The sequence below is a fragment of the Hippocampus comes genome, unplaced genomic scaffold (assembly GCF_001891065.2).
Source record: "Hippocampus comes isolate QL1 unplaced genomic scaffold, H_comes_QL1_v1.1 scaffold44, whole genome shotgun sequence".
Taxonomy (NCBI): Eukaryota; Metazoa; Chordata; class Actinopteri; order Syngnathiformes; family Syngnathidae; genus Hippocampus; species Hippocampus comes.
The window spans coordinates 2965069-2980573 of NW_017805546.1; the positions used below are offsets into that span (position 1 = coordinate 2965069).

Below are 15505 nucleotides of genomic sequence, written 5' to 3' on the forward strand. Positions count from 1 at the left end.
GGGGGGGGGAAGGGGGGTGGGGGTGTTGCCGAGTCTCCCGAGTTGCCAAGCGAACGCCATATGGGCAGCTCACTGGTGTTACTGGGGGCCCGGGGCTGTTCCCAGAATTCACATGATAATGAAGCCCGGGGCCATTCAGAGTGCCGGCCTAAAGCTGGGCCTAAGAGCTTTTGATAGCCCCCGGCAGGCTGCGGGCCTGCCCACCCCGGGACCAGCAAGCTTTCCTGCCAGGCCGAAACCACCTGTTTGATTTTCCCAGGGCCCTGCCGCAGTGCGACAGCATCGCGGGGGCGGCGAGGGGCAGCAAAGGAATGCCTCACGTTGTGTCACCAAGTGTGGACTTCCCATTTACTTCCTCTTTATAATCCCGCAGCCCTCCCCTCACGTGCGCTCACAGTTGGTCACATAAATATAACCTAGATGTGCACGCGCGCACACACACACACGTACACACACACACACAAAAGCACACACTACTGGCTTTCCCTTTATCAACACAGTTCCCGGGAGAAGAATGGAGTTTGAAAGTAGGGCACCTTCTGCTGTTCTAGGAGCTTCACACAAGCTGATTCCTGGAAGCGGCGCGTCTCTTACGTGGGAACCGGGGGACCACGCTCCTGGGCAGGGCGGGGGACCACTTGGGATGGGGACACAGCGGATCAAGCGATGGGAGTGGTGAAAGAAAGAGAGTGAAGCCCTTCCAATCGTTGAGGGGGGGATGGGGGGAAGGAGGTCGAGCTATGTTCACTGGGGGCACATTCCTTTATCGTGAGAATGGCGGGCCGGTAATCATAACGCCAGCGCAGACGTGGCAGATGGCCTCAAGCCTCACGCGTTGCAGCTACTGTACATTCAAAACAAATCACGGGTGAACACAGTCCCTCAATCAAACAGTCGGTTGCAAGAATGATGATTTATCGATTGAATTTTCCTTCGAGGACTCCCGCGCCAAAACATATAAAATCCCAATTCAATGCGCTCGATCCTCCGGGCAGGATTCTGCGGTGAAATCATGTGATGCAGAGGCACCGGGAGCAGGTGTGCAGGTGTGGCGCCTTGTACTCTGCAGCCGCTGCTGGTTCACAGTGCGAAGGCGGGGCGGCGTTCCTGCAGTTTAACCTGAACTGCCGCCTCGCTAAAGGCGAAACACCTGCAACACGGTCACGGAGTGAGCTGGAAACGGCGAGGGTGCGAAGGGGGCGGTGTCTGGTCTCATCTCACCTAGCAGGGTCTCCAGTTGCTGCTCTGCTTTGGCACATTATTCAGGCGAGGTGCTCAGGGGACGGCAAAGCAGTACAATGGCTGCACACGGCGTAGCCCGACATCGATGGGGACAAGAATACACGTCGCTACGCCTGTCGCACCTGGACTCCTTTCTGGAGGGCTCATGAATGGATAAGCAGATTCCCCACACCCGGGGAAATTCGCACGGCCTCGTCGGTGCGCCCTCGAGATACGTCGACAACAAACAAGAGCGGGAAACCCGAGCGCGGGCAGAGACTGCGGCTTGCGGAGGTGCGACTTGAATGTCAAGAGCCAAACAAAAACCTCCCCGAGGCCCAAATAACTCGATTATATAGCCGCTCCCACAATCAAAACCAAAGTGTCGGGCCCAATCTGTTCAACGTCAATGGCGGCTCTCGTTTGTCAAGCCCATCCAAGAGGTTGGTTCTCAGGCGCCGCGCACAATGCCCGGTGACAAACAGGAGGGCTCTCCTTTTAGGCTTGCCTGCCACCGGGAAGCCCGTCTCAAGTATTAATCTTTGGGTGCAAGAGTGGAGGAGAGGGCCCGGCCATTGTCCCCCAGGCTCGGGCCCTCTGAATGGGGCTTTGTCGAGTCCCCAGCTGCCAGTGTCCGAGCTCCCTCTTTGGGCTCGGGCTCCCATGTCCCCCCCACCACCACACGGCCATGCCGACCGGACGCCTCTGTGCAGCTGCGGGCGGGCCGGCGTTTGTTTGCGCGCCCGGATGAAGAGAGGGGTCAGGTGACGGACGCATCAATGGAGGGCTCTCGCGGGTCGTTTTTCAACCGTCGCCTTCGGTCGCCATGGGATCCCACGCAGGTCTCGCAAATCAGTAAAGTCCGATAAATGCACCCAAAATGGTGTCAAGTCCACGGAGAGCCCTCGGCACTTCACTTCAACTCAGCTGTATTTCTCCAGCACTTTAAAACAACCGCCGCGGTCTCCAATGTGCTGGACAGGGAGCAAAAAGCATTCACACAACAACCCCAAAATACAACAATCGACGAACCACAGTAGAAAGCGCACAAAAAGCTCAAGTCTCATGCTGAATAGCAACAAGCACTGTGAAAAGAAAATAAAGCCAGAGCAGCATCGCCATACATACGGGCCGCACTTCCTGACCTTTGACCCTCCCACTGTGGTTAAGTCCCCTCAAAGCCCCCTACAACATTTTTTACACCACGGACTGGTTTCACGGACATGGCTTGACCTTTGCTTTTTAAATTTGGTTATGAGTTTATTTAGAGCAGGTTTGGTGATATTTATTGGTTTTTAAGTGCTTCTTTTTGTTGTTGTTGTTTTTAAATTCGTTTTAGTTTTTCGAAGATTTGGAGTGTATGTTGAATGCAAGATTGAAAATAAATAAATAAATAACAGCCACTAAGCATTGTTTAATAAAGTAAAGTAAACTACTCAAACGACAATTTGGCCTTCCTCGCCCTGCATTACATTTTAAAATAATGCCGAAAGGTTCATGTATGATATTAATTGACAAAGGTGGAAAGAAAGAATGTTTTGCCATTTTTTTATAAGCGCGAGACATAGTTTCAGTTAGTTTAGTTGCAGTTCGTTTGTTAGTTTTCCTGAACTACAATAACCTTGGTCATGTTGTTTATGCTCACGCTGCGCTCTTGTATTGCCTCAGTTGGTCATGAGTTTCAAGTTAAATTGTCTTCAAATCAATTTAAGAGAGCCTCTGGGATTTGTTTGGTTCTTCACCAGCCTGCTAAGGAGGGGAGAGGTGGAGGGTGGGGGGGTGCAATCAGGCCCGTCCCCCGTGGGCATCTTCTGGCCACCAGCTGGGAACAGCTGGTCCCCCTTCTGCTACCAGCGGACCCGCACTCTGTTGGAGTCCCGGTAAAGAGACGGCCTCGCAGGACCTGACAAGCGGCGAGCATTCAATCACAGGCGTCCTTCCGCTCGTGAAAAGGCCTCATTCGGCTGTACGTGCACTTTCTATACATGTGCACCCATTGTTCATTGTAAAAGCTGGGCAGTTTTGCAAAGTCAGTGTCAATTCACGCGCCCGTCCGCGATGTGCGATGTCACCAGCGAGACAGTTTGCGGGAAGAATGAAAAAGTTGTGATGGGTCGGGGCGGGGGGGGGGGGGTCGGGGGGCGATGACCAGCCGACGCAAAAGGGACTCGGGCGTTATTAAATTCGCAACAAGCCGTAACACTGTCTCCCATTGTATTTCCCTCCCCCGAACCGGGAGCGTAGAAAACACTAGCAAGCATCCTCTCCACCTCAGCCCCTACTCACTAAACGCAAGCCCCCCTCGCCCCCACCTCCCGCCATCCTCCCCTCCCGCTCGCACCCCCGACGAAAGCTCTCTCTCCAGGCAATTGCCACTGGAGTGGAAAGTATTCCAGAGTACAATGTCTGTGCTCTCAATGGGTGCTTTAGCATGCCACCAGTGCGCTGTCACCAGCAGATGGGGAGCTAATTAGAAGCCATTAAAGGGCTTTGATTGTGTGTGTGGGAACCAGGCAAGGGGGAGATGGCCACCGGGGTGTAAGGAGGGCTACGTTTTGGGTCTGTCGCTCTCTCTCACACGCACACACACACACACACACACACAAACACACACACACACAAAACAGTCGAGAGACCAAATCGCCGTCGTTGGGCCAAGGACAGAGACCAGAGGACACCTGTGGACCTTCAAGGATAGCATGCGGAGAGTCGAACCTTCACAGAAGAGCAGCCAGGGGAAACAAAAAAACAAAAAGCAAAAAAAAAAAACACACAGCAGTCGGCTCCGGCCAGTCTGCGCTGCTGATGACACATCTCTGAACCAGGATTCCCACAGGAAGTGAGTCCCAACCACGGGCCCTCAGTCATTACAGAGGGAGGTGCCAAGCCACAGCACAGTGCACCAGCACCTCCAGGAATCCAGGCAGCTGGCACACGGCAGCACAAAATCTCACCATCCACTTCCGGTCCAGGGTGGAGCGTCGCGGCGTGTCTTTCATCAATCAGCTGACGTTGAGATGTGACAATGCGGTTGTAGTTGACGCCACACGCACGCGCACGTACGCACACGCACGCACGCAGGCCTTCCTGGTCACACATGAGCCTCTCTACTCACCGGCTCACCTGCACACAGGTGTGATCATTATCAAACAAACAGGAAGAGCCTGCCCGGGAACTGGAAACTAATCGCACAGCTGCGAGGAGACAACCTGATTTCCAACAGCATTTCTGAAACCTTTCTATCCAAGAAAGAAAAATTGGCTTCCCCGTCACCGTTGTTGTGCCTTCGGCCACTTTTCATGTTTCAGGAAGTAGTAAGACGGCGACATATTGTCCCGGCGGTCATAAAAAACAGCGGCTAAAGTGTGCTGGAATGTCCCATTTCCTCTGAAGGAATTCCTGCATCCACTTTTCCTGAGTTGAGTAGCAGTAATGTGCTTTACTCACACAAGTGATAAAGAGGGCGTACGACTGAAGAGGCTTCCCCTCGACCGAGTGAAACAATGTCTCCGACAAAACAAAGCCCCCAAAAGTGGCCAAGATATACAATGTTCTTGAAAAGGCTTTCTGCTGTTTGATGGCTGCCGGATGCCGCGACAGACCGTCACAAACGGTAGCCTGTCAGCACAACATAAAATAGAGGTAAACGGGGCAAACAACTAACGGGCCCGCTGGGAAATGAAACCCGTGCGCGGCGCGGCGCGGCGCGGGCGTCCCGTGCCGTCCCTCCTTCGCCTGCCATTCTGTCGCTTCAAATCAGGAGCTAACGTGGTTCACTTTTCTTTGGTCTCATCTGCCTCTCGCCTCTGTCTCCTCTCGCCTTGATGTGCTGTAAACAGGCTAAAAAGGGCCCAGCTGTGTGGAGTTATTGTTGCTGTCAGTAGGAAGTGCTGATAGCTTTTGCAGCTGAACAAAAGCTGGATGAGGAGAGTGGAGGGGCGCTCCAGACACGGTGGCTCCAGCCTAGATTCTCTCCCACAATCCCTGCGTTGCGCTCCCATTGTTCTGCCCACCCGGCCCTCCCACCGCCTTGTCAGCTGCGACCTGGGACAGAGGGCAGCGGTGGGGGTGGGGGGTGGGGGTGCGACTCGGGGAGAAGTTTTTACAAGTTACTGCAACAGAAGGAAGAAAAAGCCTTGGGGTAGGGAGATTGGTAAAAAGAAAACAATGAGTCACGGCTCTTTGAATAGTTTTGAGAGTGAAACGAGTATGATTGACAAAAGTATTTCTCAAATTGCAGTTGTAAATTAATAACAAAGACAGTAGAAAGCACAAAAACAGTCCAACTCAAAATCAAGTCTCATGTTGAGTCAAACGCTGAAGAATCAAAATGAGTTTGAAGACGAGTTTTAAAGATGGCCAGCGAGGGGGCTTGCCCAACGTTCAGCGGGAGGTCATTCCAAAGACGGGGAACGCCCAACGCAAAAGGCTCCATCCCTTCTGACCCTGCGCTCAGTCGCAGGTATCTCTAACGGTGTCTCCTCCATAGGCCTGAAGCACGGGCAGGTGCGTAGGGGCAGAGGAGCTCAGAGAGGTCAGGCGGGGCCAGGAGGCCATTTCAAGATTTGAAAATAAATCATAGTTATCTTAGAAACAACTCGAATAAAATATTTTGGGGGCCAGTGACGGGACACCAGAGTAGGAGTGATGCGCTCCCTCTTGCGAGTACCAGTCAAGAGGCCAGCAGCAGCAGCATTCTGGACCAACTGGAGACACTTCATGGAGGATTGGCTGACTCCAATGTCAAGTGCGTGACAGGAATCCACCCGGGATGTGACTAACACTTGAATGACTGTTTCAAGGTGCTGTTGAGAAAGGAGAGGCTGCCTCAGCTGAAAGAAGATGGATTCGACGATGGCACCGATTTGCCGGTCCAATTTCAAAACACTGTCCAGTTTAAGACCCAACGAGGAGACTGTTGGCTTGGGTTGAAGAAGGGCCACTGGAACCAAACACCGTCACTTCTGTATTGTTTTCATTGAAATTCAAGAAATTTACTGCCATCCAAGGGCTCGGTTTCCTCGAGACAGGATAAAAGTGGCCTCAATTTTTTGCGCAGTGGGACATAGATCTGACGGTCACCTGCATAGCAGTGGAAGGAAATACTGATGAGGCTCATAGAGTAAGATAGAATATGTGGCCTTGGATTTTTTTTAAATCATGTCAATTCCTTGCTTTTTGTGTACCAGCAGAATTATTTCACACAAATGGGCAAAAATGTTGGCACCCCTAACAAAATATCGTGTTGCACAGCCTTTGATTTCTGCTCTTCTCAATGATACTTGTGCAGGTGTCAATGGGTATTTTGGCACCTTGCTCGTGAGAAAAACTGCTCCGGCTGGTTTGAAATGGGGCCTTGTCCAGCCATCGTGGTTCAGCTCCTTCCAACGGATGTTCATTGGGGTTTAGGTCTGGGCTCATCGCAGGACAAAATAAATCACCCCTTAAGTCACTGGACTTTGGGAGATTTATTGCAAAGATTTTGTGGGGGGAGAATTTTAATGTAAGGTGATTTTTGTCCCCCTCTCTTAAACTGAGCTATAGTTTTTAAAATGTCTGAAATTACAGTGTGTACATTTGGCAAAGACATGGACAAAAGACAAGAACAACAACAAAATGCCCACGTGAAAGTAATCACGTGAAAGAATGCAAGTGATGTGTCCAAATGCGAATTCAGCTCCTCCTCCTCCTCCGCGTCCTCCCGCCGAGCTCGCGCTCGTCTCGCGGCGACCTCGCAGGTGCGCGGGGCGGTCATCTCATCTGGTCGCTGCGAGGTGATAAATGAGCGAGCAAGGTCCGGAGCCGGTTTGTTCTCGGGCCGCAGGTGAATGGCGGAGCGAGGCGGTGCCAGCGCTCTTGTTTGACGTCTCCACGGAGACCGCCCGAGCGGCGCCAGGCAGACAGGCGTCAAGGCCCCAATGAATGGGTGACGTCACCGCGCTGGCGCCTGCCAGTCTGCGCGCTGCGCGGGCTTGTTTGGACAATCCGCGAGGGGAGGGGAGGAGGGGGGTAGGGGGGGCGGAAGGCACAGCCAGCCATGTGAATGGGAGCCTCGGCACACACACACAGCAGAAACATGTGAAGGAATCTGTGAAAAGTTCGCACCACCACCAGCAACACACTGCTCGTCTTGTCGATGCGGAAGAGGTTGGGGAAGAGTCGAACAAGCGAGCAAGGAAGGAAGACAGCTTGGAGCTGCAGCCACGACCAGTGTGTGTGTGTGTGTGTGTGTGTGGGGGGGGGGGCTTGATTTTACAGCTTAGAACTTCACTTTCCCTGTTGAAACCAAGGGGAGGAAGTACGTTGCTTAGGAAAGAAGTTCATTTCAACCAATCGTGACATCATATCGTTTGTTTTGAGATTCATTACTGACTGTCATGTTATCTAAATGATGTCTTTTGTTGGTTACATTTTGTTTTGGTTTTAGTTTTAGTAGACCGAGATGATATTCAAAACTTGAATCCCACTTACTGCTTTCGCAAACCGAGTCCGCTCTTGCATTTTTAATGTATTACACTCATCACAACGCCTCATTGGAAAATTCAACAATGGATGATCATGAGGGGTGGGGGGAATCAACGCATGTCCACGTGTTTCAGTATAGTTTATGTGTATAGTGAGGACATATATGTGGAAATTAGGCATTTGTTGCAGGATGTATCTGTTTCGGATTTTACTTTGGAGAGAATACAGTCTTACAATATGGGCTACTTACAGTATAGATTGTTAAATTCTTATTTTCTGTAGCGCCTGTCCAAAATAAAACGTTCGGCCCCTCAACTTGTTTTTGACACTGATTTTCAAACATGCCTTAACTTTCAATTTCAAGCACAACAGGTTTTTGATTTTTTTTTGTACGTTTCACCTGCAAAAGCTCGTGCAAGACGGATTTTACCCCCGAGGCAGCCCCCCTCAAAAGAACACCTGTTGCTGAACTTAACCCTCAATTCAAAAATTTGACTGAATAATATGTTACTCTATTACATATTATCCTATCATATTACCATGATGAAAACCTGATGTGCTCGAGAAAAAAACGAGGGCAGATTCAGAGTCAGTGAAATGTAAGCAAAATTTGTTGAGCAGTGTAATATTCTATATGTCCCAAAGTGAAATTTAGCTTTGGGCTTCATGGAGGCGTGCTTGTGGCGCTCGGCCTACCGCGGTGCACAACTGCAGCGGCTTCCACAATGGCCTAATTAACCCGCCGCATTCGTGCATGCATTCATTCATTCCTTCCCTCATTCCTTCTCATCATCGCAGCACCCCGTGACTGTCCCCCAGGCAATCTCCACCTGCAGAGTCCCCAAGCCTCGCAACGGACAGCTGGATTCCCACATATTAGCCATAAAAGACACACATTTGTTTCCATTTGTAACGCCGTCCCTCAAACAGATTAGAAATCCCGATAACCGGGGGGAGCTCGCCGATTGGACGGGACGTGAGCGCGTTCGTACGAAGGCTGACATGCGATTGGCTGAGCTCCGGCGAGGCCGCGCCCCCTCGCGGCGCTCTCTCTATATAAAATTCGGAAGCCTCGCCATGTGGACGTCGCAAGCTGTCAACATTACCTCGCCGCCATCCCTAAAGGAGAATCTCGCCCGAACAAATCAACTCTTCTAGTTTGCGTGCGCGTGTCGGGGGAGTACGGACCGAAAACCTGTGCCCGCCATGAAGGTCGTTGGATCTACTTGCGCCTTGAAGAGCAAAGTGGGCGGCGAGGACATGGTACGCTGCTTATCCGAGCAGAGCCTCGCCATCTCCAAGTGCAAGATCCCGCTGCTGGACGAGCAGATGAGCGTCTTCCTGCAGGACATGAACAGCTGCTACAGCAAGCTCAAGGAGCTCGTGCCCACCCTGCCCACCAACAAGAAGGCGAGCAAGGTGGAGATCCTGCAGCACGTCATCGACTACATCTGGGATCTGCAGGTGGAGCTGGACGAGCCGGAGAGGAGCCGCCACCAGCCCGGCGGCGTGCAGCCGCGCACGCCGCTCACCGCGCTCAACGCGGAGCTCGCCAGCATCGCCGTCGAGGTGATTATGCGATCACGCTCTCATTTCGTTTTACGTCAAAGCGTCTACGTACGGTCGCGGTGTCCTAATAGTCGGTCTCCCTTTGCAGAATGGCTGCTCGGATGACAGGATCATGTGCCGCTAAGAGCCTCGCGAAGCGTCTGGAGCTTCAACGAGGCTTTCCCAAGGTGTCCCCGCGCAGCATCCACGAAAACCTTGAACTGTCGGTGCAGGAGGGGGGCGGTTCCCACTGCCAGAAAAACGAGAAAAAAAGCTAGAGGCGTTGCGTGGACGTTCTCCTGGTGACGAGGTTACAAAGCAAGAAGTCACCCGAGCCTCTCGAGTTATCAAGAGGCTCCAGAGAGAAAGCGAGAGGGAGAGAAAGACGCGAAGCAGCGGTTGGGCTCCACAGAAGACTGGGCTGCCCACTGGGACCAAGACTGGACGAGTCCAGCGCAACCAGCAGAACCTGTTGCGTGTTCTACAAAGCTCGTGTTACATGCTTGTCTCCTGTGCAAACAAAACAAAAAAAAAATCATTCCAGAAATTTGTATTTTTTAATTCTCAGATTACTGAGCGACAAACAGTATTGTATATTACAATGCCACATGATGTGTGAACATATTGTTTTCTTACAATGTACATTTTTTTTTATTAAAACAATACGATTATTTTTTAACTTGTTGTCTGCGCACGTTTATCCTTCTTCTACACACATAAGAGGCACCGATTCCTTGCATGCGTGAAAACTAACACTTGGCTGTTATGACATTGTAATGGGCCATATTGGAGCAAAGTCTCATGCAGGTGGAATCGACTGCGATTGGCGTTTAAGGCTGCTGTCGCACTCAAGAGAAACGGCGCAGTCAAGCCAATGAGTGTTAAATCTGGTAACATCAAGCCAAAAGCTGGTTCAAGACTTCATTTGGGTCAGTGCGGTGACCTGTGTGACCTTCCGAGAGGATGTTCCACTTGAAATGCTTCAAAATGGAGCAAAAAGGACACAAGCGTAGCTTTATAAGACTCCCTTCACAGAATATGGTTTCATCTTATTGTTTTAAGCTTAGCATGAGATTTGTTTTTAAATGGCATAAATATAAATAATGTACTGGGTAAGTGTTTCAAAATAGTTTCATGTAACCACCTGTCCAGAAGGTGGAATGTGTTTAACACGACAAAAGACTTTGAAGCCACGCAAAACAAGTTGGCTTGTCCCTGAGTGCGTCTTTTTACATATTCTTACACCGCTGCTCATGTCTTGTTCGTAACCTCGAAATCTCTTAATTACATTCAATATTAGTGTGAAAAACATTTTGGTCCACAAATCTTTATCATGTAAAGCATCAAATGAAAAAAAAAACTGAGCGTGTTCTTGAGTAATTAAAAAGTATCTATTTTTTTTATTTTTTTTCTTTCGTTTTGCAAAACCTGAGAATTTTCCAAAAGCACTGATAAATGTTTTTTTCATGAAAAAATAAGGATCAATATGACAAAATACGATACTAACTACCCGGTACTGCAACATGAGTAGCCCTAATAATTGTGCTGTGGATTTGGAATGATGTGCAGGATAAACTCGGTGTCTCGCTAATGTCAACATTTTGAGTGAGTTGATTTTTTTTTTCTTTTGTGAAAAATGTACCAAATGAGTTTTTGCACTTGGAGGAATGTCGCTTTGCTGTTCAGCAGTTTTGTGCCATCCTTGAATGGTCCTTTTTAGGCAAGAGAAACTTGGTGATTTTGTTGGTTGCTCCTTTGTTGCTGGGTTAGGGTAGTGGACCTATTAGCAATGATATGTGATCGAAAATGAAATCGATGAAGAGAATGTATTTTGCACACATTTTGGCCGTATTTAAAAGAGCATTTATGTCATCTGGCTAGGGAAGTGTGTGGTCTTATTTGCGGCGCCCACCCTCCTCACGCTGCCCATCCCTGACCTAAGTCATAATTACAATAAATATTTGTATGAAAAACAGTCTGGCTAAATCGGACGGCGAAACAAGTATTGCCGCGTGCGTGCCTTCTTGCGCTATCTGACAACGTATTCTGCCTCCTCTTCGCAAACGACTGTAAGGCATTCGTACGCGGAGGTGATCGTCAAGCAGTTACGCCCCGTTTTCTGACGCTTTGCGGGGGTCTCTCGAGGCCTGGGGTCCAATGACAAGGCGTCAGTCAGCTACAAAAGTAGTTTCCCTTCGTCAGGCGTCACTTCAAGTTGCTGTTTCAATGTGTTCTGTTGTAAATCAGCATGCGCGGCGCACGGGTTAAGAACAGGCACCGGCTCAAAGATCGCTCCTAAGATTTATTCTGTCTCCCCGATGCAATGTTTTTCCCATTTCCCCCGCGGTGCGAAGCGCGCAGCTGCGGGCCGGCGTGGCCGCCCGGGCGCCGTGTGATCGTGTTTGCGCGATAGCTTTGTGCCAAGGGCAGGGGCGGGGGTGGGGGTGTGCAGGGAGCAGGCGCGAGGAGGGAGGGAAGGAGGGGGCGGGCGGCCGGGCCCAGACTGAGCGGCGCCGCGGCACACCTGGGGAAGTTCAGGTTAAATAGCTCCACATTCCTCAACACACAGCTGATTGAAACATTAACAAACAGTAATCCGCGGGCCAGGCCGCAGATGGGCCGGGAAGCGAGCCAACGCACAGACAGAGAGACAGAAACGGAGAAGGGAGAGAGGAAGAAGAGGGGGCCCGGAGGGGGGGGGGCAGTCTCGCTTTGGCACAGATTCCCACACTACTAGCTCGTGATTGAGATCTGCAATAACACGTCATATTTTTATAAGCACGCACACACACACACACACACACACACACACACACACGCCCCCCGCATACACAATAGGAACATTCACGTTCGCGACTATTTCGAGACGATTCACAGCATTTCTTGTACATTTGTATTGTGCTGCCTTCGTGAAACGTCAACGCTGACCCCAACGCTGCCTTTTCGTTGCACTGTGATGCGCCTTTTGTAAGCAAATACCTCCCTCTAGCGCTCGTCTGCAGGCATTGCAGTCATAGTTTAGTAGAAGAACCTTTTGTCTTGTCGACTGGGCTGCGTTACGGAGCAACATCGCCCCCCGTCTTGGCCAAAGTGTAAAATGGACTGATGCTTTGGCTCAAAAATGGCAATTTATTATTGAACGAAGGAATTATACATTCATTTAGAGATATTAAATTAACGATTAGAATTATGTAATGACATAAAACATCGTTTAATGTATGAAAAAAAACTTTTAATATTCATATTTTATGTAAAATAAATACTTCAGGGAATGATTTCATGAGACTGGAATTTTAAAACGGACAGATAAGGCAGTTGTTTATTTATTTAATGAATTAATGCAAGAAATATTCCAGGACTTCTCGGTCGGCCTGATTACAGAACGGAGCGGGCAGTAAATGGGCTATAGTTTGACCACGAGCGTCGAATTGTTGTGTATTTTGAATTTTTGCTGTGGTTATTTCCTAACGCATTCTGCGCCAAGGCGCATAATTTACATGAAAAAAAAATCCCACAGCGCACCACCAGACATAATGTTTCAAAATGGAGATACTGCACTGGCTGAATGTCATTTGGCTCAAACGGTACTTGGTGTGAAATCTGAGCCTGTTTCGGTGTGCTGTCCTGTAAGGTGATTCGCCACACTTGTAGGAAGCCACGATTTGTATTCCATCGTCTCAGTGGCAAGAGGCACATGTTAACGCTACCTTCTGCCTTCTAGTGGAAGAGCATTGAACTGTTCTATCTTCACTTACGTCACCGGCATCCAACGATCAACAACTATGTCGGATCATCCCCCACGGAACACACACATATGGTACTCGATATTCAGGCGAACGTTGCATTTGTCGATTTTCCTTACCGCTTGTCCTTTATCTGTGTTTTCAAACCTTAACCTCTTGCCTGTGAGGCAGATGCGCCTGCCACCGGTTAACCAGTAATATGAACCGAAGGTTATTCTACAATAAATTGACACGTAGTGGTTTCGTTTGTTTATTTTGTAAACATAATATACCAGCTGATGTGCCCGCTGATAATCATAAGTTCGCAATCAACGTGTTTAAATAGAATTTTGTATTTACATCAATATCAACAACTGAACCCCCCCCCCCACCCTGTAATATACATCCTGTAAAATAACAAAGCTATTCATGTCCCAGAGAAGGCAAAACAGCTCCATGTTCATTTGCGTCGCTTTGCACTTCATTCAAATATTACAAAGTTCTTTTCCACCAAAGTAGTAAAATCTGGGCATCGAATGAAGTTGTATTTGCGCCGTTGATATGACTGGAATTCAACCTTGCTTATTTGCATTAAAAAAAAACTGTGCAGCGGGGAATTTCTAAATCCTTCCTGCACAGAGCTCCGAACAACTTCAATGTCCCGTCTATGACTAAAATATATCACCCTCATATGCGTTTACAGGTGTATGATATGTACCCATTTACCATCTGAAAAAAACAATGATATATCATTAAAAATGTACACCCAAATCCTTAAAAACTATACAAAGATGTGGAAAACTATCTTTGGATTGCGCTTGTTGAAAAGGTAGATTGAGCAGAATAAGAGTCCAATGGAAAATGACAAAATGGCTTAAAAAAACAAAACACCCAAATAAAATAAAATACACTCCACAGAAAGAGGAAGCCGGAAGGAGAACAATGTGAGGACCGGACACATGATGAACTGCCCATTTTTTGTTTGTTCATGTCCTCGTTATACTGCAGTGAAATGCACATCCAAAGCTCATCCCGCACGTCACCTGACAGAACAGCTTTAACGTGACTGACAGTCCAAAAAGACTTCCACCACTTTCCAAGAGCACAATACAAAAGCTCAAAAGCCTTCAGTTCATCAGATCCTTGTCACGATTAAAAGTGCCTCGCTAAGACATGAAATACACACATTCGCAGAAAAAAAAAATTACAGCGTTTAAAGCGTGGGGGTGGGAGGGGATTGGGGGGAAGGGTGAAGACAAATGAAGGAAGGGAAGTCCCGTCAGAACTGTAATATTAGGAAAGGCGTGAAAGGAAGAAAAAAAATTAACCAAATCAGCTGTGACCTCGCGGACCCCCCCCCCAAAACACAAACCAGTCTCATTCTTTGTGCAATAATAAGCCTTGAAAAATCACGGTTGATATATTTTGTCGAATATGTACAATTCCTATTCACAGATGATGTTTGAGACATCTAATACTGCAGTACCATTTGCTTGCTTAGAAGAGAGGTTGAGATGCTCACTTACAGACGAAAACATTGACATTATTGCTCCAATCTGTATACCGGAAGAAAGTGTGCTTATATTTTCCAATGACTTTTGCATGAGGCCATCCAGACAATTAAAAACAAACACAAACAAAACAACAACAACAAAAAAAAAAACAACCATAAAAAATATATAAAAAAACAAACCCATTGTTGTGAAGGCATCAAATTTCTCGTAAGGCTGTAAAGATGAGGAAATATTGCATCAATGGTTTTCCATCCAGAAACCTCCAAGTAAAGTGCAGTCAGAGCCAGTTGTACCGTCGCTCCCCGTTTTGCTCAACACTGCCTGCCATCTCCAAGTCTTACACACGCGCACATGCACGTGCACACACACAGACACACACACGCGTCCTAATATGAGGGTGCAAAGCTCCAGTTGGAGATACAACCTGGCACAAATTCATCCTGAGGGCAATTTTGCTCTCGGATGAGCAGTGTGTTGTGTCGATGTCGTTCATGTTTGATGCTGGAGAATAATGTTTAGGTGTTCTCTGGGCCCAGACCTTGGTGGGTCCCTAAGCGATACTTCTGCAGAGAGGAGGTAAAAAAAAAAGAAGAAGACAAAGATGTGACATGTGCGATGAGATGTGTTGCAAAACATCGTCAGAAGCGGAGAGCCTGATCAGGTCCCATCGGCATCCGACCCATTCCCATAGGGTTCATGCCCATCTGACCCTGCATTGGTCCTGGCATCTGGCCCTGCATTTGATTTTGCATCTGGCCCGGCATTTGGCCCATTTGGGCTGAGCCGGCACCACCGACCGCGCCGGTTCTGCCAAGGGAGTTGTTCATCATCATGTTCCCAAACTGGCCCTGGTTCCCCTGCTGCGCAAACTGTTGCTGGGGATACGAGCTGCAGGAAGGATGCAAAGAACCGCTGAGTCATGCGCCGTAGATACCCTCCAACTCTTTGCACTGCATGCAACTGATTTGGGGTCAAGTAAGGTTGGGAAATACTATTTATTCCAAGTGGCACTGAAACGAAATACTTTGCTCTTCA

General features: G+C 48.8%; 2 protein-coding genes and 1 long non-coding RNA gene across 3 annotated transcripts in view; 2 read left to right on the forward strand and 1 right to left on the reverse strand.

Annotated features, from left to right (window-relative positions):
• Window positions 1-8757: 8757 nt before the first annotated feature.
• id1 (inhibitor of DNA binding 1, HLH protein) lies at window positions 8758-9911 on the forward strand. Its single transcript, XM_019879429.1, has 2 exons — window positions 8758-9255; window positions 9344-9911. The coding sequence occupies exons 1-2, from the start codon at window positions 8893-8895 to the stop codon at window positions 9377-9379; spliced, it is 399 nt and encodes a 132-aa protein (XP_019734988.1). The 5' UTR covers window positions 8758-8892; the 3' UTR covers window positions 9380-9911.
• Window positions 9912-13214: 3303 nt separating this feature from the next.
• The window catches only part of ncoa3 (nuclear receptor coactivator 3), a 28756-nt gene continuing 26465 nt past the window's right edge, over window positions 13215-15505 (reverse strand). The window contains exon 24 of the mRNA XM_019879426.1: window positions 13215-15008. The gene's annotated coding sequence lies outside the window, so the exon portion shown is untranslated. The remainder of the gene's footprint in view (window positions 15009-15505) is intronic.
• LOC109521543 (uncharacterized) overlaps window positions 14931-15505 on the forward strand; it is a 4143-nt gene continuing 3568 nt past the window's right edge. The window contains exon 1 of the long non-coding RNA XR_002169384.1: window positions 14931-14989. This is a non-coding gene — a long non-coding RNA (uncharacterized LOC109521543). The remainder of the gene's footprint in view (window positions 14990-15505) is intronic.

Excerpts from the sequence above, each read along its gene's own strand:
- id1 (XM_019879429.1), top strand. The coding sequence starts at position 8,893 with ATGAAGGTCGTTGGATCTACTTGCGCCTTGAAGAGCAAAGTGGGCGGC. Across the intron at positions 9,256-9,343 it reads TCGCCAGCATCGCCGTCGAG|AATGGCTGCTCGGATGACAG; the intron begins GTGATTATGCGA and ends CTCCCTTTGCAG.